Consider the following 20,741-nt stretch of genomic DNA (forward strand, 5'->3'; position numbering starts at 1 on the left):
GTCATGTTGTATATTTGTGTTCTTACCTTTCTGGATAGAGCACTTCGGGAGGCGGTTGGGGTACATAGCGTTCGACGGGGGTGTGCGCAGTAGGAGGTACGTAACTCACGCTGGACGAGCAATAGGTGCGGTCGGTGGAAGACGTCGCGATAGCGGTCGCGCAGGAGATGGGCGTTATACGGCCAGTGAACCTGTCCTTGGGCTTCGGAAGGGATAGATATTTATCAGCGACGCTGCGTACAGGTGAATAACGATCGGCAGAAGTGTGAAAACGATCCGTTCCGGAAGAAGGCTGAAATCGGTCGCTGTTACTGCCGGAGGCGAAGTATCGATCCTGGCCGAACTGGTGGTCGTTTTGGCCCCCGACCGAGTAACGATCGTAGCTGCTCTGGACCGACTTCGATACCAGATATTTGTCAACGGTGCTTTTCGCGTTTTGATACCCGCCGCCGACGTTCCGATGAACATTCGACGACGCTTCGGGTGTCGGCGAAATTGACGCGAAACGTTCGTTCGACGTCGACGATTGGCTACTGGTAGTCGTTGTATATGGCGAGTGATACCTGGTGCCTGAATTTCGAGAGGAAAAGAGTTTCGATAGAAGAGATTACGAAGCGAATTTTATAGAACACGAAGAGTGTCAAAAAAAAAAACTTGAGCGTTGAATCACGAGCTCAAGGTTTTAGAAAGTAAATACACTTACCAGTCTCCGAAGAGGAGGATGGCGAGGAGGACGTCGGCGCCAACAAACGTTCGGTAGAAGAAACGATGTAACGCGGATTTTCGGTACTGGACAATCGGCCGTCGTGCGCGGGTGATGATCCAGCCAAGTATCGATCGTTAGAGAACCTGTCGGTCGACCGCGATTGGCTGCAACGTTGCAAAGCGAGGTCGTTGAAACGATCATTACTGGAGGAATATCGCGTTTGATTGCTAACGTCCAGGAAGCCGGGATATCGAGCAAAATCGGTGGACGCCGGAGAGCCGATGGAACGATCGGTATATTTCTGACAAACTGTCTCGACACCTCTATCGGTGTAGAGACGTCGGTTTTGCTCTGTATTGCTGGAAGAAGTTTGAAGAGACGAGCGGTCTGACGATGAATAGCGCTGATGCGCGCTCTCAGAATTAGTCGAATTCGAGAGGAACCTGCGGATCCCGAGAAAATAGAAAAATGAGCGGACACATAAAAAGAATTTTCACGGCAATTAAAGCAAAAATAAAAGCAAGATCATTATTAATGTTATATATCTATTTTACATACGAGAGAGATGTTACATCTTAAAATATATTTTAAAATACATTTTTAAAAAATATTACAATACAATATTTAAAATAATATTGTTGCTTTGAAAAACATTGACATTTTTTACTGCACGATACTGTAACACGTGCAAAAATTATTCAAACGACCGAAGATTTCGGAGATTTAACGATCTGTAAAATCTATTATTCAAAAGTAATTGATTTGAGATTGAACTCACCTCTCGGTAGTCGTCGCCATCGTTGAATACCTCTCATGATGCGCTGTCGCAGGTGGATCTTGTCGGGAATACCTATCGTGTATGGGTGATTCGCCCAAATACCTTTCCGACTTGCTGGCGAATCTCTCTGGCACCGGAGCATGTATCGGTGAGGAAGATAGTATCCTATCCGCGGAAATGGCAACATAGCGAGTATCCTTAGCGTAGACCCCGGTACTTTGAAGTCCCGTTTGAAGTCCCGCTTGAAGCTGTCCCAAGACTGGCGAGGAGCCGGAAAGCAAACGGTCCGGTCCAGCGTAGCGTTGTTGATCCTTGGCATCAGCTGTAGCTGATTGTTGACTGGCCAGCAGCCGTTCGGCGGAGGCGAAGCGCTCCTTTGCGGACATCGGCGATGGTGAAGCGCCGCCGTCGGTACTATACTTCGGCCCCGGAGAATTGGGGGGCAGAATACGATCAGTAACAGAATAATCAGCCAGGCTCTGGCTCGAGGCATACTTCTCGCTTGGACTGGGCGATAATGGCGGTGGCGGGACGAAGCGGTCGTTCGCCGGTGCCGGCGACGGTGGCGACGGGAACGTCTCCGAGGCGAAAGGGCCCGCGAGCGCGTTCGCGTTCGCGTACTCGCCGGATCCGCTTGTAACCGTTTTGTCGAAGCGTAGCTCCGGGTTGCAGACCGAGTAACGATCGTTCGGAGGCCGTTGCTCGCCGTGCAGAACGCTGAGGTCGTTGAATCGCGCGAAACGATCGGCACCGGTGTGCACACTGCCGCCGTAGTGTCCCTGCAAAGGGGACTGACCGAACGTCGAAGTCTGATAATGTCCGAAACGCTCGCAACCCGACTGCCGACCGTCAGCGCTGCACTTGGTGAAGTCAACCGAGGACTTCTCGGATGACTTCTCGTGCCGCTCGGCCATTCGAGCACCGACATGGGCCTGATCGCCACTTTGAGTCTGGTAATGTCCGAAACGCTCGCAACTCGGTTGACGACCCTCTCCACACTTCGAGTAATCGATACAAGACTTGTCCACGATCTTCTCGTGCCGCTCATCCACCATTCGGCCCCCCACATGCTCGTTGACGCTTTGGGCCTGATAATGTCCAAAACGTTCACAACTTGGCGGATGATTCTCTCCGCATTTGGAGAAGTCGATCGTGGACTTCTCCGCGGATTTCTCGTGCCTGTCGACCATTCGGGCCCCAACATGCTCGCTGCTTTGTGTCTGCTGATCCGATTGATAACGCTCCTGGCCCAGCTGGTTCGCGGCGCTTGTGACCGCACGCAAATCCGACGATTGCTGCTGCTGCTGCTGCTGCTGCTGCTGCTGCTGCTGCTGCTGCTGCTGCGTTTGCTGCTTAAAGCAGTCATTGGGGTTGCTGAGTCCAATCTGGGTCCCCACACTGCCGGAACTTGGCGCGCTCGATCCGGGAAGCGGGGATGACGAGGACCCGTACTGAGCGATCGGATGTTGGTGCAACAGAAGACGATCTCTTCGGCCATAGTCGTCGTCTGTCGGCATCCTGGTGGCCCGGGGCCCACTGTCAGGACATCTGCAAAGAAAACGGTCACCCCAAACTCAAAACTATGCGAAAAATATATAAATTGTTATAATATTATAGGATTATGCAATTAACATACTTTTTTCACAGATACATAAAAAACACGGAATATTCTGCTCTTTACATTTATGAATGCCACTTCCGCTTCGAATAACCTGCCGATTTCTTCGACGTAGTGTCAAAAGAATCCGGAAAGCCATCGTTCGGCGGAACTGAATGTGACAAATGGTTTTATCTGGCAGTTGAGGAGCATACGTGCACGCGACACATGTCACGCGTGCTCGCGTTTCCTGTTCCGACGAAATTTTTCGGAAATCATGTTTCAAAAGACGTTGTCGCCTGTTCGAAGGCGAACGACGCCGGGCGTCCCTAAGCCGAAACAATGCCTGAAATATTTATGACGAAAACTTTTCTAGGATCACATCAAAGGTGAGAATAGCATTTCCAATTTTATATAGACAGAAAAAAATTTCAGCGTTATTTATTTATCAATACAAATTTATTTATTAATACAAAAAGCGATTATTAATACAAAACGTTTTAACATATGAAAAAATAAAAATTCATCAAATATGTATTAATTTTCTTTTAAATTTGAACTTTTTTAATAATAAAAATCTGGCGCAATTTGAACCATATGTTAAATCCAGTGTGAATTCGACGCAAATCGCGTTTTAGGTTGGATCGCTTATCGTACTTGCATCGCGACTTTTGTAATAGCGACTCGATTCGTCGAGATGGCGATTAATTCGTCCAACGACGAGCCGAGAGTTTCATCTTTTACGAGCATCTTTCAACGAGTCTTGGCACGAGCCTGCCTGGCACCGTTCCAAATTAAATCCATTTAAATACCTGGTTGCCACCGCTTTCTCTTACTCCCGCGCTCTTATCGATATAACTTCCTAATTTCCGATTTTACGAGATTTGCCACATTCTCACAAATAGCTGCGTTATTACACCGCGCACGTTCGATTTAAAATTGCAAGATGTGTAAACGTTACACTTTTCCCCTTACAGTTACATTAACTACTTAACAGTTTCCAACTACAATTGGTTTACTTAACTATGAAACAAAAAATTTTGTAAATAGATTTTTGAGTTTACTCGTTTACTATTTTTATATTTTCTGTTATTTCCCTATTCGAGAAACAGAAAGTAAAAGTAGTGGAATGTTAATGGGATGAAGTTTCTCTTATTTCAAATTGTATAATTCAATTGACTCGCCAATAAATTAGGAAAATAAACGAAGCTTACAAATAAGTATTTGATATTTCAAAGTGTTACGTTCGAATTAATACGCGGAAGAAAAATGTTGAAGTGAGTGACATTAATACGAAGCCTTTATAAATCATTTCATTTTCCTTTCTCTGCCCACGCTCTTTCTCTCTATTCCGAAGGGTGAGCATCCCCGAGAACGAGGTCGGTATTTATGAAAAATGATAAATAATAAGAAAGTAAAATAAGCCGACGCATTTCGTGCCACGCCCTACTCAAATTGTCTGTTTTCCAATGTTGTCTGATATCGTTCACCAATCTTTCTCCGTCGCTTCCGGCCGACTCTTCTTTCGATTTTGCCTCGTCTGCAATAAATTTACGTTTGCCATTCGTCGGGTCCGAACCTTTCTGCAAATATTTCCCTCTGTTTTCCCCGAATGTTGCTTCCATTTTTCTTCGATCGGCAAAAATGCGAAAAAATATCAAACAAAAATATCAAAGCGTTTAAAAAAGTACAATAGAACAGCGCTCCGAAAAACTGTTTCTATATTGCTTTTAAAAGTGTCTTCCTCGTCTTCTTCTAAAGTCAGGTAAATGTCGCATCTCATCTCTTAATATTTGATACGCCATATATGTGTATACGCAATACTTTTTCGTTATAAGAAAACAAAACTTGTGTGTAAACCGGTCTGTGACTGGTATCCCGCAAATGGGTCGTAGAGCGCGCAAGGCTATAAAATCTTATTTGTCGGTCGAGTAATGGCGACACTATGTAAGACGTGAATAACCCATATCGTACGTTCTCCGCTAATCCGTCTTCGGGAAACGACTATACAACACAACCACCATTATTTGATTTTATTTATCACATTTGATAATTTTATCAGCCTAGCTCTCTATTTTAATTACGAAAATGGAGAGAAAGCTAAATTTCTTTACGATATAGATAATGTTTGCTCGTTCACTCTCGTTTCTATATTAATTCATTAATGAGGTAATTGTTTGAGGCTACGCGTGAGAAATATTAAACTTTAAATCACAAAATTCAGTTTTTTTTTCTCGATTAAAACAAATTTTCATTATTACAAAATGTCAAATCTTCGCAAATATACAAGTTTTACAGACTCTACCAATGGTTCACGTTTATACACGAATACATACGCGATTTTATTGTTATTACTTGCGATCGTAACGTTACAAGGTAAACCAAGCAATAATTAATTATTCACTAGATGATAATTAATTTCGAGTACGTGTGTACGTGGCGCAAGTAGCGTACACACGTCGCGTGCAGCGACAGCAATAGCAAAAGTAAAGAGTACACACAAACGCAGTCGCTATAGTTGATCAGTTAGACGTTGCACTATTGTAGGATAATCGATACGCGATTGCTATTACATACCGTGAAACCAGTGATACTCAAATTTCACGAGATATCGATGACTTTGCGCGCGCTCACGCTAAACGCGTGGTGTTGAATGAGCAAACTTTTGTTTGAAATTTAGATTTAGCGCTTTCGTGCGTGTAATTTCCTAATCATGAAAGAGAAATAATCACTATAATAAATGTATATTTTTTTTTTTACATGTTCGATTTTATATGCGAGATAGAGCGCCATGGGCGGGCTGCTTAATATTAGTACAAATATGTGTCAGCGCTAATTACAAAACTGGAAGCAGGTCCTGTGTCTTCTGTAAGATCGTGTCTTACGTAGCCGCAGCAGCGCTCGTTAACTGGCTGCCACGCGATATTGTTGGCTCAGTATACATACGTATACACACGTTTCCCCGCATGTATGTTAGCACACACAGCCGCGCGTCTACGTGTTCGGACACAGGAAACTACGTCGAAAGTTATATCTTACAGTTACGGCACGTTATCGCGAAACTTGTATAACGTAACGTACATACAGGATAGAAACTGCACGCCATGTGTGTACCGGGTGTCGGGGTAATAATCGACCGTCATTCCACGTCGATGCCTCGAGCAATAATCGACCTTTCAATTAAATTCTGTTGTCGCGCCCTATGAATCTTATTTTGTCAGCACACGGGATGATAACATAATGCGTGTCGAAAATTAAAATATTACACGTTATATTTTAATGACAATTGTTTTTTTTTTAAATAAATTTGCCAAATCAAAAAATTATTTAAAATAAATTGAGAAATTTAATTTGCATTGTCGTAAAACAGAAATTTCTCTTGAAAGAGAAAGAAAACAAATCATACAGAATAAGAGACAATTTTTTCTTTAAAAAAAGAAATAACATTTTTGAACTTTGTAATATTAATTATATAACATATGTAAAATAATATATACATATATATACATGCAAAGAACTTTTCTCACACAAAATTACTATAACTTTTATCGCGTCTTTTTTTTAGCAAATCCGCATTCGGATTTTACGAAAACAATGTATATAGGTGCGTATATACCGAAGATAAATTTGCCATAATCTTGTGTTTACCCGTCACTTCGATATCTCGAGAGAAGTGACGAGACATTCGAAGAGGCTTTCCTTTCAGGGGTTACCCAAGTGTGTCAAATTAACCATGCCGCCGGAAGCTACTGAGTTTCGGGCACTACAAACTTCCGCTATAATAAATGTAGAATACGCTGCTAATCCGCATCGGTGGCTTAAGAACAAAGAGACATATCTGTCTACTAATAGCGCGCGTACTGCATTGTGTAAGTAGAATTTAATTTCCAACTGCACGAACGTTTGCTCTTGTTTTCAACGAAGAACGCGTTACCATATTGAAAAGATTAAATTTTTTTTTTAATTTAAATTTTATGTCATCATCAATTTTGCTATGCGTGAAAACTTTCTTTTTACGACCGCAGATTATCGTGATAATAGCAGGCTTTTACATTTTTATGCGCGGGGAATTTTTATGTATATTACCTCGAATTTTATATAAAAAAAAAAAAAAAGAAAAAATTAGAGTATATTGCGATTTTAAAGAAATTTTCTGACAGATAAAGAAACATGTCGCGGTATTCCACGTTGCATTCGCGAAATCTAGCTATTCGGCTACAACGAGCGGGACGTGTCGTTGCTCGGGTCGCCACAGAGGTTGGTAGGTGCTGAACGCTTAGCTTGATATTGATCGACCTTCTCTACCGCCCTACTCCCTTCGCCGCTCGCGTGACCCCTCCAATCCGCCACATCTCCGCGCAAAGCAACGCGCCGAAGTGACGTAACGGCGGAGAGAGGGTAGTGAAATAACCCCTCATTTTTGTCCCGTGCAACCTCCCCTTCGACGTGCGCCGACGGACGTGCAACAACAATTTGTTACTCAAAAAATTGTTCCCCGGAGAAGAACAGATCAGTTTGAACGCACAGGGCGAGTCCACCATTCCGAAGACACGCTCAAAAATTGGTCAGCAACATATGTATCAACCCTGTAAATCCCGGACACTGGTGTCCGAGCGATTCTTGAAAATGAGATATCTTATCTTCTCTATTTAGTGAGAGAATTTCTAAAAAATAAAAACAACTATATCAAAACTAATGTTATTTTTTTTTATATATAGAATGTTGAATGAAACTCCACGAATGTTTACAGAGTGTTTTCAACGTTTTAACAAAAAAAAAAAAAAATCGCGTCAGTCATAAATGTCCAAAGTTTGCAGAAAACGTACCGAAAAAAAAACCATTCACAGAATTACGGTTAAAGATGACATTTGTAAAACACAGGTTTGAAAAACATTGGATAATTTTGAAGATCCTTCTTCTCTACCACGGCAACTCTCTAACAAGCAAGTTTCTATGATCATCGCGAACATAGATTCTCGTCTAGTATGCGAAATACGTTATTTCACATTATTTTCCGAGACCGAATCTGGGAATCACGCTTTATCTGCGCCTCGAGATAAAGCATGCCTTTGACATCGAGGACATAACCCGGACATCAAGAGTACGAACTTGAGTGAGAACGCCGATTACACGGTCGCGCGCAAGTGGACAAGAAGGAATTAATTTTCTCTGATCCATTGACTTTGTTAGGCTATCGCGATCGATGCAAAATTCGATATCTTCGATTTTTTATTTATAAACAAAAATAATACACGATTTGAGATTTGAGATTGTCGGATATCTAAAATTCTCTAAACAAAACGTATTTATAATTTTTCAATTGCGGAAAGAGAAAAAAATTTCTAATTCTTCTTTTTATATTATTTGATGTTCTTGTTCAGACAACAAGCAGCACATCTCTTGTATCGCGCGTGACAATAATAATGGCAACAAAAAGTTATTCCCTGTCATGCTTGTAGTGCGACGCCTTAATGAGCGCAATTAATTTGTCTGATTAATGACCGGGAGACAACCATCGCTACCACTCCTTGATTCTGAAACGTCTCTTCCATTTTCCGTCTCTCCTTGTCCGTAATATTATTTATCGTCAGCGGCATATTATATTCCGCGCGATTCATCCGTTACATTTCACGAAAGTGTTTTTGCATTTTTCGACTTAAACTCGCTCACCTCATTTTTTTTAATTGCATTTTCTCATCACATCCAGAACTTTTTATTACACTATTATCGTAACATGAAGTCGCGATAATGTGAAACAAAAAAAAGTTCAAGAAGATAAAATTATGTAACAGAACACAGCTTCTCTTGTAAAAGTATATTTATTCAATCCGGATTCTTTTTTTGCATCTCGTGTATATGTACACGCACCGTGCATATGTGTACGTGCGTACGTACCATATTGAATTGGCCGAGAGAAGAAAAGAACGAGTTGTGTGGAGTTGTTTAGTTAGTTTACCGTCAGTTAAATATACTGTATTCCAGCCTCCATTAAGGAAATGAATTTCCACCCCGCCTCTTCCGATTCCACCCCCCCACCTGCCTGCCCTCCCCGGAAAAACCAGCGGGGTACTTTCCGTCTATTTCCTTACCTCCTCGAGACGCGTAACTTGGAGCTGTCTTGAATCTTTATCAGATAGACAGCTATGTCTACTCTCTGTTCCTCTCATCGACCAATTATTTTCACTAATTAACGATAAGTACCGACCATTATGTTCTTTTTATAATATCGAGTTTGTCAATTGCCATTGATGAAGAAAGATATTGCGATTATTATTTCGAAAACTCTCTTTTTCTCTTAAGCTTTTATTATCTTGAGAAAATTAATCGACATACTTATAAAAATGAAATAACGCGAAAAAGTTTGAGTTCTAAAACAACAACATTTAAAATCTTATATTTTGTATTTTATTTTTATCATGTAACGCTTTTTTTATTATGTAATACAAGAAATTCTTTCGACCAATCTTCGCCAAGCTCTGCATCGAATTATTATACTGTATAACGAAATTCTAATTATACGAACGTTAACAGTATTCAATTACAGAAGTATTTAATATTCAATGTTAACAATTCTCAGAAATGATGTAATCGCTTTCCGAGCGTACTTTGAGAAGTGCATCATGAGGCAGCTTGGTTTTCCACAGAAGTTCTAACATCCGTGATCTCTCCCTTTAGAGGACTGAATGCCTTTGTGGACCTCGACATTCTTCGACAAGTTCGAAAAGTCGCTTGGTGTATACTGGCCGATCTACTTCTGGAACTTCGCGATTCTCATCCCTGAGTACTTGGTGCGGAACAAAAACCGTCTGACCGCTTTAAATCACCGGAGAGAATGTAAAAGTTTTCTCCGAATGCCCATCCCCGCCCGTCGCATTTAGCAACGATAAAATAAAAACCTTGGGAACAATAACAGCTATTTTTGAAAGAACGGAGTTTGATTTTGACGTTTGAAAAAAAAAAAAAAACGTCACGCAAATTCAAATTTCAAAATGCAATTAAACACTGGCGTGTTCAATTTATTTAAACGATTGTTAAATTTTAATGCGTTTACATGCGTGACATTCAAATTTTATTGCATCGCTTTACGATTTGCAACGCGAATTGAGAGATTGTGCACGTATATATATCCGTTCGTAAAATCGCTACAATAAAACGCTCTTTGCACACGTGTCGCGAAAAATCTCTGTGCTTCTCCAAGTCTCTTCGATATCTCTAACCCCGTCTCCATTCCTTCCGCTATTCTCTGCACAAACATCCGCTGGAAAGAGATGATCGATCCTTCTTTGAAGCCACGTGAGTCGTCGTCAGTCTGCACGTGCAAGTCGACATCATATTTTATATTCGCTAAGAAAACTGTCTCGTAAAGAAGATACCGGTACTCTGTATTTTAATATACTGTATTTTTTTTTTTTTTTATTGTAAATGAATTATACATACGCATAAATACCGTAATAATTTTCAATTCTGTGGAAATTAATTTATTCATAATGTGTACAATTTATTTACTTCCGTGTATATGTTAAACTCATCTATTTACATGAAACTGAATCTCTAATCACGCGGAAGACACCTCGAATCAAGATTAGAACAGCCACGCGGATCCTAATCCCGCTCAACTCATTAGTAGATTGAATTTCGAGGTAGTACGGTATAATCGGCAGTAGCTATCGATTACGGGAGACATACGAACCTGTTCTGTTGTTCGTCGACAGTGACGGACGAGAGGGTTGCTGGTCGCCGGCAAGGGGGTTGCTCGCCCTGTCGTGCTCACTAGCCGTCGAACCGCTCGAGAGCGTACAGACGACCCTCCTCCTTTGATCCCTTCGCCAGTCCCGGAACGAGCCCTACGCTCGATTCTCCCGTAGTACGCATGCCAAAGATTCTGCAATCACCAAAAGGCATTCCCTTGTCAATCCGATGCACGCGCTGCGAAACGCTGAGAAAAAAACAAAAATGAAGAGGAAAATTGGAAGGAAGATATAAAGAAAATGTCGCTAAATAAAGTAGGCGATCATAGAGACACTTTGGAAACTATGTTGTTAGGCGACGGTATCGAGGATACGACAACGAGGATGATGAGAGCGACGAGGAAACGACACTTTTCGTTCTGACAACGAGAAGATACCGTAGGTTCCGAGTCGTTTAAAGTTAGACGAAACTTTGATGACCGCGCGTTCCCTTTACCTTCAAATTGACCCGGAAAAGATGGCGGACAGCAAACGAACAAAACAACGAACGAAAAGAGTATACCGAACGAATATATGAAAAATTAAGAAAAAAAAAAAGAAGTCGATGATTCCGCGGAAACGACTTTCGCAAAAATCCGATGTTTAACTATAACGTAAATGCTGGATCTCTGTGCTTTCTTTAAAAAAGAGCAACTTCCGAAAATGTAAATTGGATTTTTTTGCAATTCGATTATTTTTATCGAGAGACCAAATTCGAAACTAAAACAGAATGTTAATGGCAACGTATAAAAAAGAACTTCCGAGTCTTTTACTTTTTAATTTATCAGAAAGTTAGTGTAATCTCCATTTCTGACATCTTCGTTCTCAAATATGATCGCGGTGTGTGCTAAACAACGGCTTCGAAAAAAATTTTGGAATTTTTAACGCTTCGCAACATGTCCCATCCCTCGCAGGATCGCGAAAACAAACCGGAAAGACAAAACGCACTTCGAAAGATAGTCGGATAACGTAAACTCGCCCTCCCTCCCTTGCTCTCGTTTCTTTCTTGCATTTTTCCGAGAAAAAACGACGAACTTCCCTTCCTGTGAGACCAGATATGCCGACTACGAATCCGCGAATCAAACTTTTTAATGGAAAAGCCGGCTCGCTAGAATTATTTTTCGGCAAAAAAGGATGCGTCCCGGGCTTTTCCATCCACTTTGCTCGTCTTTCAGCGACGAGAGCGAAGGAATGTGTGTGTGTGTGTGTGTGCGTATACGTGTGTGATTTACATTGGGACGGTTGTCACACGTCGCCATCTCCAACATCAGAAATATTGCCGATTTTGCGGGAAATGTAGTAGAATATATATGTGCACATATATATACACGTTTTTGAAAACGAATTCTTTTTATTCGAATTTAAAAGTTTTATTAAAAAAAAAAAAAAATGACAAACGGAAAAGAAACGAGAGAGAAACGTAAAAAACTACACGCGGAGAAACTTGAAGAGCGCATACATGCGTTCTCATATGCGGATATTGCGTATATGTGAGTCTATATGAGCGCACGTGAGAGCTTAGCTAACGCGCGTACATGTGTCTCGAAGTGTGTATATATCGATTTTGCGAAAAGGGGTCACCGTCAGTACTTTGCGACATACAACACTAAATCAATTCGGTCGTCGCTATATTTATACTTAAAGTTACAAGTAACGATGCTAGGAGATAGATCGCGAAGAAGAATGACTGAAAATGACACGCTGTCAATCCCCTTATTAAGTCTGTTGCTCGCCTATAAGTCTACATCTCTTTTTCAGGTAAGAAAATGTGTTCTCTCTTCTCAATTTTTTATTCTTGTCGTCATCATCACACGACTCTATATAGTTGATCAGCCGCGAACAAACGCGCGCACGTTTCGTTTGTGTTTGTCGTGTGAAACTTTTCGGACGCAGATTTCCGGCCCAGAACGGTGAAAAATTTCTCCGGCACAGAGAGAAAGAGAGAGAGAGAGGAATGCTTCGGAATTTATGCCCCACTCGCGCCGAGCGCTGGCAATTAATTTCGCGCCCCCGCTTTTCAGAAACGCATTTTGGCTGCACTTTAATGGTGCCACAAATCACCACCGTAATGATCTCGATGCAGAAAGAAGTGCGATCATCGCCACTTGCGTCCTTTTCCTCCCTCTCTCTCCTCCTCCCAGTCTTTCTCCTCCACTCTCCATTCCAATTTTAGTTTCGCCACTGAAGAAGAATCGTCTCATAATCGATCTTTAACTTAGATATATCGTTGTTTTTGTTTTGCAAAAACAACTTTTTTGTCCTCTCTCTCTCTCCCTCTCTCTCTCTCTCTCTCTCTCTCTCTGTATTTTATATAAAAATAATTTTCCAATTATTACATATTTTTAAATTATTTATCCACAACTTACGATTTATTCTCATTCTGTCGACATAGATTGATCTTTTCATTATCAATATGTTTTAAATGCTAACAATAGTTAATATTATTCTCTTGCACGATTTACCATGAAGTACGCAAATTTGTTTTTAATAACAGATTAATACCCCCTCCACGCGCGAGTGTGTATGTGTGCTAAGCTTCGTTAACGACCGGCTGATTAATTGCAATTAATAAAATATCGAGAGGCAAACGAATATTAATGAGGCTGATGGGAATTATATGGTAATTACTTTTACGATGAGATTGCTATTTCGAAACAATTATTATTTGTAGAGCCCTTCATTCATTTTGCGCGATGTATTAAACTAGATATTTGACTATCGTTGATTGATTTGAATCAATATAAAGTTTTTAACACGGAAAAAAACTGACGCAACAATGTAACCGAGAAATACAATATAATGAGTTTGTAAAAAATAACAAAATCGTGTGCGTTACAAAATTACAAAAAAAAAAAACTAATCTAAAAGTACACGCGGGAAACTTTCTTTTAAAACCTCACGAAATTTCTAAAATTAAAATGTTAAAAACTATTAAATATAATAAGAGCATTTTGGGGGAAAAGGAAAATGTTTCTTCTCTTTCTCTCGCTGAGGTCTCCGTGGATTTGCCTCGAGAGACGATTCTCTTCGTCCGTTATGCGAGATGGAAGGAGGTGAAAACGAATGCGATGGCGTGTGCATCACGGGCGGTTTTCATTTTGCGAACTGAATATGATTTGCCGTACGAATGAGCATGTAGGTTAGCGCTTTTCTCAAGTTTTATATACCGATGCATGAGAATGAGATGGGTGCTGCATGGGTTGTGCTACCATACTGCTTCCTGACCCTTTTTCGACCATGCTCTTTCATTCCCCGCCACGCCCCCCCACCTCTCTCTCTCTCTCTCGCGAGAGAGAAATGATAAGCTCAAGTTATCGGCAACTATGTTGCGCTATTCCAGCGTTTTTCTCGTTGAGAGACAGCCCGTCCTTTCGCGACCGTTCTTTAAACTTTAAATTCACTGAAGACTAAAAACCGTTTGTGAGCACAATATATATTATAACATATGTGAAAGACGTATATAAAGTTTGCGATGTTGAAAACTAAATCTTTTTAAATAAAAAAATCTTGCTAATTTTTTCACCGAGCGCATTAACATTTTCTTTTTTTTTTTTTTTTTTAGTCTCTTGTAATTTATGTATATACCGGGGTTAAAACGTTCTCTTTCTAAATACGTACATACGTCTATTATAAGAAAACGGCGTTTCATTCATTCGGCGCTGTTTCTAAAAAAGTTTTTTCGTTTTCAAATGATGGTGATTCGTGAATGCGTGTATCATGAACTTCGGAAACTACTTACGTCTTGAAAAACGGAATGAACCGGCTGCCACGCGTAATCCTTTAGCGAGGGGAAATCAGGGGAAACACTTTCGACGTAGCACTAACTAATCAGCGCACCAATCGATCTCTCACTGACATACAAAAAAACATTTAAAACTACTACTCGGCTCGCCGCTCGGAATCACTCGAACTTCATCGTTTCTTACAATTCCCGACGCCTGTCCGTCTAACGTCCGGCCGTGTCTTCGGAAGAATGTTTACATTTGGCAACTGTTTTTTTCTAACCAAGATCCAATCAGATTCATCCTCCCTTCATCAAGATCCATTGATCATCATCACTCTCCGTTATCCTTCGTCAATTTTCTCCCAATCTTTCCCGCAACTGTTTTCATTACGAATTCGTACGTTGCAATTTTTCTTCTCGTCAAGAAGAACATTACTTAATCGAGAGAATAATTCGTAAATTTTCTCGACAACGAGTTTCTCCGAAGATCAAGAACACTTCCTTTGCGGATGACATTTTTCCAGCCAACAAACTTTACATTTTTCATTTTTTTTATTTTGGATATTTCTTAAATCAAAACACGCCAATTTGTTACTAATAAATCGAAATAATAAATTTCATTCTTTTCCGCGAGACATTTTCACCAACGCAGCGAATTGACGCACTGAACTTTCACAGATGTGTACTTGCCCTCCCTTTGCAAATCCGCAATTTATTTGTCTCCTTGGTGTATGTGTGTGATTAAACATTTGATGTTAATTATATAGGCACATTATTCTTTCCTCTTTTCGTCTCCTCAATAAGAAACCTCAAAACAAAATGTTTGTCCCCATCACCCAAACACAAGTTGTGTCGCACATTTACTCGCTCGAGATATTCGCACACTTTTCCTCGCACTTTTCTATCCTCAGCACAACAATCCTCAGTGTAAACACTGATCGATCCGCACATAGTTTTTGTCTCTCACCATTTCTCTTCTCTCAATGAAAAAAAAAAAAAAAATTCAATCGTTTTCATTAGCTCAATATTTCTCAACGAGTCCATTGATTTTCCATCAATTCTATTCGCACAAAGTACCTCGTTCTCATCCCAAACCCCAGAAACCATGTTGCGTTATCGCAACCCAGTCCGCGTTACTCGCACATCTTTTTCTTCCGAATAAGTTCGGTCGGTTATATATATATATCCGCACCTGCTTTTCTCCTCGTCCCCGAATATAGGGCAGATCCACACACGCTTTTGTTTTTCTCTCAACACCTCCTTGTGTTTCTCAACACAACACACCGATTCACCAAATCGGTTCACCGAATCAACTACTGTCCCATTCTCACAGTATATTCAATCTCAAACGTCTGAACGACTGTCCACCCACTTTTAACGCGGTGATCATCCACGCGTCTTTTCTGTCTCCATAATAGTCGCCACGAAGTTCGCCTGAATACAATGCACTTTTCTTCAATCGATAGGTCCACACTGCTTTTCCCGCATGATATTTCTCATCAACAATCATATTGAAATTGTGTGTCGAATCGATGTTCGCCGCGCACTGCTGATCCGCACCAAAACCCTAAGACACACGTTTTGTTCTTCCTTTAGCGCGTAAATCCACAATGTACGGAGATGATTTCTTCTCTCTTTTTTGTTTTCGAACGAAATTTTTTCAACCAGTTTCCGTCCGAAACACCGTTCGTTGTGTGTTTTAACGTGTCAATTCGTGGCCCTTCATTCTAATATAATTTTCTCTCTACCGAGAAAAATACCGATCACTAGACGGCACAACTTTTCCTTTCGAAGCGACCCAAACCCCACGCCTTTTCTCTCTGGTGGAATTTTCTTCATCGGGTTCCCGCGTTATCACTGTGCGTGAAAGAATTTTTTTTCCGGACAAGGAAAGCACGTTTTTTTTAAATTTTGGGAGGTACGCGAATTCAAACGAACCTTCGGGCGACAAGCGGACAAGGAATTCGAACGGAAGCGACGCGGTAACCCAGTTTCCACAGCGGGAGAGCCGCTCCTCCCGACATGCAGCGCATAAAAATGGCTCCAGTCTCGCTGCGTCGGATATATTTCAGGGTTTTTCCCGACAAAAAAACACTGTGTTTTGGTCCAGCTGATTCCTGTGCGACGTCGCGTCGTCGCGATGCCAATTTCTCTTCAAAAAGCGCTCGCTCTTTCTTGTTTATCGAACGACTTCTATGCGACACTGCGAAGCGGCGAGGAAAGGAGAGGAAGAGATGTGAGGGCGCGAGAGAGGAGAGATCACTTCGTGAGAAAACGTGGCTATAATTTTCGACAAGGTTGGATTTTTTGATGCCTTCGGAAGAGATACAGAATAACCTCCGCTCAACGTCCAAAATGGTGGACGGCACTCCCGAGGGTCGATCCGCGTTATCTCCAAGCTCGAACTCGGTGTTCCGCTCAGCACCGTCTGATGATCCAGCAAGACTTCCGGCGACGCCGCTGACCCGCTCGAATTCTTCCGGAGATAACGTACGCGACGTAAGGGGATCGTTGCATCCCTTGGTCCTCTATCTCCCGACGCAACACAACGTTTCAAAATGGACTTTCCGTATCGCTTCCGCCCCCGCGCGATAACCACTTGCACGCGCGGATGTGCTCGCGCGCGTTCGTACGTTCACACCTTCAAGATAACGTACTCGTCGTTTAGCGTACTCCTACCTATCGTCGGCCGCGCTTAGCGTCGTGGACGAACCTGTAGGACACGACAACGTTGGTAGGATCCTCACCGAGAGCATTCCTGGGAGGGTGGACCGCACATACTGTGCCATCTGGCGAAATCACTCCGAGTCGAACCTCTCGTCATGTCGGACCAACCCCCGAGTCAATAATAGAGCCGACGTATACGGATCACCAAGTCGCCACGTCCACCCGATGTCGCAAATGACGACGTCATTCTTCGAAGGACACACCGAACCGAATATATATTAGGACTCGCGCCTCGTTTACAACCCTCACCCCCGTTTCTTTATTTCCTCTTTCCTCGCTCAAGATCACAATGCAGAGCCAGCTTCCTGAAGGTGTTCGGGCGGCTGCGCGATTTGCACTGAGCGCACCCCCGTATGGGGAAACTAAAAGGGTGCGAGCGATAACAGGAGTGTAACTAGAACTTTTGTTATTTCCCAGAAGTGCTTTGATAATACAACAGTCCTCGTCGTTTCTCTCTCTCTCTCTTTTTTTTTTTTTTTTTTTTTTTTTTTTTAATTTAAATGTTATTCACATCATAATGAAAAAAGTTTCTATGACACAGATACCTGCGAGAATGAAAAAAATAAAGAAAAAGTTCTGATAAGGCACAACTGAGACGCGACATTTTTCTCTAATTACTTTTGCAGTATAATAAAGATTTTTATATATATCTAGTTCTTTTTTCTATTTTTATTCCAAGCCTCAACAAAATAGTACAATTTTTCCGAAGCATTATTTCTACGGTTGATGAAATAATGATCGTGTTGACGGTTCGGCAGTTTGAAATCTCATTTTTTTTCTTGTGACTAAATGTGTAAAAGTTTTTATCACATTTAAGAACTGTTATCTATATTCCGTATTTGCCTTGTTGCGCTCAAATACGAGATAATAATTTCACTTCTAATTATACGCTCCTATCGAAAACACACGAAACCTCAACGGAAGTAAAGCGACACGTCTTCGGTAAAATTAGAGAGTTAGAGAAGTTACTCCATAAACATAAATTTGTGAGTAATAGCCAATTAAGAGTCAAAGGGAGCACGTTTTGTATGAAATTTCTTCATTTATACCGTTTTCAAAAACGCAGCGCAAATGTTTATACGAAAAAATATTAAGTGTGAAGTTGTTTTTTTATAAGAGACATAAACTTCAATAAATAAATGTTTAAAATAGTTTTGCATACATTGTGTGTTACACTAAATAAAGTATATACGACTCATTGAAAATTAAAAGAAAACGTCTATTGCCGCCACGTTGCAATTGCCTCGTTACAATTTCATGTGAAAATAATAAACGATAAAATGGCAACAACACACACATATACAGTTACAAAAGAGCGGTAAAATGCTCATGTGAGATATATTTGCATGCGAGGCAATAAATTTACAAAAGGCCTCAAAAGGAATTTCGGTATTTTCATTAGATAGAGGAACTCGACATGCGCTCGCGATAAGAATATCGTCAATTACTCTACTACGATTTCTAACTAATATTTACCCGCTGCGTGGTATTTTCCCAAAATCAAAAGCTATCATTCGGTATCAGTATTGGCTTTATGCATAAAAAAACCCCGTTCCTTTTTTATAAAAAATTTAATGGCAAAACATCAACTATTAATATTGCCGTTTAAATTTGGATATTAATAAGTACGTACGCACACACACACACACACATGATTGTTATGTATTAAAATGAATTTTATTTTCAAACAAAAAGAATAAGAGATAAAAAAATCATTGTTCTTCAACAAGATTATGTGTGTAATTATATAAAGCTATAATAATATACGTAATGTTTAGACGCGTTTTAACAAATTGATGTAAAAGTTTTGACTCTGCAGTTTTCAAACGCTTTGATTGCATCAAAACTTGTGGTTAAAAAAATATCAGCTTTTTGAAACTTTTCAATTTTGAAGACCTTCGCAATTTTTTTTACAATTCTTATTATTTTGTCCTTGTTATTTTGTAAATACTGGTTAGTTCAAGTTCAAGCGCTCGAATTTTTAGGCTCGACGATAGATCGTCCCTGGAACGTCACTTTTTATAGACTGCTACCAGGCGCAAACACACATATGATGAGTATATCATAGTCACGCGATGATAATGCCATAAATAAGTCGTGTTCTTATCGGAATGTAAATGCATTCACCTCTCGTTGTCTTCCTCGTCTCAAAAGACAACCTCACACTTATTACGAAGGGTCAATTCTTTCGAGAGTCTCTCGGAATACATACTATGCGCCTTACATCCGGCGTGTTTTGTGAAAAGATGTCCAAAGATCCACAGACTTTCGATAATAAAAGGATCACTACCACTTGGCCGCAATGGCTGGCTACTTTCGTGGGTAAGTTAATTAGCTATTTCTATATAAGCGGTGTGAAATAAAATCTTGCGCGTATTTGTATTGATTGTTGCACACAATCCGACTCGATTAAAAAGCAACGTTCAATTCTCGTTTGAAAATGTTCTCTACGAAAATGTTTTTTTTTTATGAAAGTGTGCTGCGCTAATTAATTAGCTTTTAATATTGATGACCGCGTGAATATTTTTGATGACAACATCACGTTTTGTTCATCAGTCGGTTTAGAAACCATTGTTAGCGGTTTAGCGAACGGCTGGGCTTCGCCGTATCTAGCAAGATTAACGTCAGCGGAAACGGAAACTCTTTTAAATCTGACCGATGCCGAAGCATCTTGGGTGGCGTCCCTTTTGAACCTCGGACGTGTGATGGGCGCGCTTATTAGCGCGTGTCTTCAAGGTGAGGGAGAGAGAAAGAGAGAGAGAAAGAGAGAGAGAGAGAGAGAGAGCTGTTCGTCGTTTTTGTAACAAAAATTTTAATAAAAAAGATCTCCGATCTTCGGATTTTTACACAATGATTGATAATACGTGTGTGTTTCAACTCTTATATCTATCTCTTGAACTTCATTCGAACAGCTCGGATTTTCTTACAATTGAAATAAAGCAAAATTTTATGACTCTTAAGAACAACGTGTCACGGCACAATCCTTCAGAATATGTCGGACGAAAGAAGGTGCTCCTGTTGTCGGGCTTGCCGTTAGCCGCCAGCTGGATCTTCATCATCTGCGCCAGATCGGTCACGTGGCTCTACCTTTCTAGATTCTGTTCCGGGATCGGATCAGGCATCTTCTGGCTCTCAATGTCTTTATATCTCGGCGAAATCGCTAATCCTGCCATTCGAGGCTCGCTAGTAATCTAATTTATCTTTTCGTATATATTTCATTACAAGCGCAAAGATTTTTATTATTTTCTTATCTTGCTTCTCTTTTTTAATCTTTGAATAATAATTTTTGGTAATTATGCAGTTATACGGACTATTTTCCGATCTCAACAATTTTGACATATGTTACCAAGGTCACCTCTCTGAATAATAATATGAAGGTTTTATCCGTCGCTCATTGTTTATAAAAAAGTTATGAACAAAAAAAGTTTGATAATTGAACTCTCGTTTTAAATATAAAAAGATAGAAAAAATATAGAAAAAAT

The 20,741-nt window shown here is 40.6% G+C and overlaps 2 protein-coding genes across 2 annotated transcripts in view; one reads left to right on the plus strand and one right to left on the minus strand.

Moving 5' to 3' along the window:
• The window catches only part of LOC109855003 (flocculation protein FLO11-like), an 18,289-nt gene extending 719 nt beyond the window's left edge, over window positions 1-17,570 (minus strand). Inside the window, exons 1-5 of the mRNA XM_020428729.1 lie at window positions 14,548-17,570; window positions 10,772-10,963; window positions 1,485-3,032; window positions 704-1,149; window positions 27-570 (exon numbers count right to left, since the gene is read on the minus strand). Coding sequence (XP_020284318.1) covers window positions 27-570; window positions 704-1,149; window positions 1,485-3,001 — 2,507 coding nt within the window. The 5' untranslated portion in view covers window positions 3,002-3,032; window positions 10,772-10,963; window positions 14,548-17,570. The remainder of the gene's footprint in view (window positions 1-26; window positions 571-703; window positions 1,150-1,484; window positions 3,033-10,771; window positions 10,964-14,547) is intronic.
• A 1,831-nt stretch (window positions 17,571-19,401) lies between these two features.
• Window positions 19,402-20,741, plus strand: part of LOC109855020 (facilitated trehalose transporter Tret1-like) — a 3,456-nt gene continuing 2,116 nt past the window's right edge. The window contains exons 1-3 of the mRNA XM_020428774.1: window positions 19,402-19,581; window positions 19,816-19,995; window positions 20,249-20,445. Coding sequence (XP_020284363.1) covers window positions 19,473-19,581; window positions 19,816-19,995; window positions 20,249-20,445 — 486 coding nt within the window. The 5' untranslated portion in view covers window positions 19,402-19,472. The remainder of the gene's footprint in view (window positions 19,582-19,815; window positions 19,996-20,248; window positions 20,446-20,741) is intronic.

Source organism: Pseudomyrmex gracilis, unplaced genomic scaffold (assembly GCF_002006095.1).
Source record: "Pseudomyrmex gracilis isolate BER0280 unplaced genomic scaffold, ASM200609v1 scaffold_78, whole genome shotgun sequence".
NCBI lineage: Eukaryota > Metazoa > Arthropoda > Insecta > Hymenoptera > Formicidae > Pseudomyrmex > Pseudomyrmex gracilis.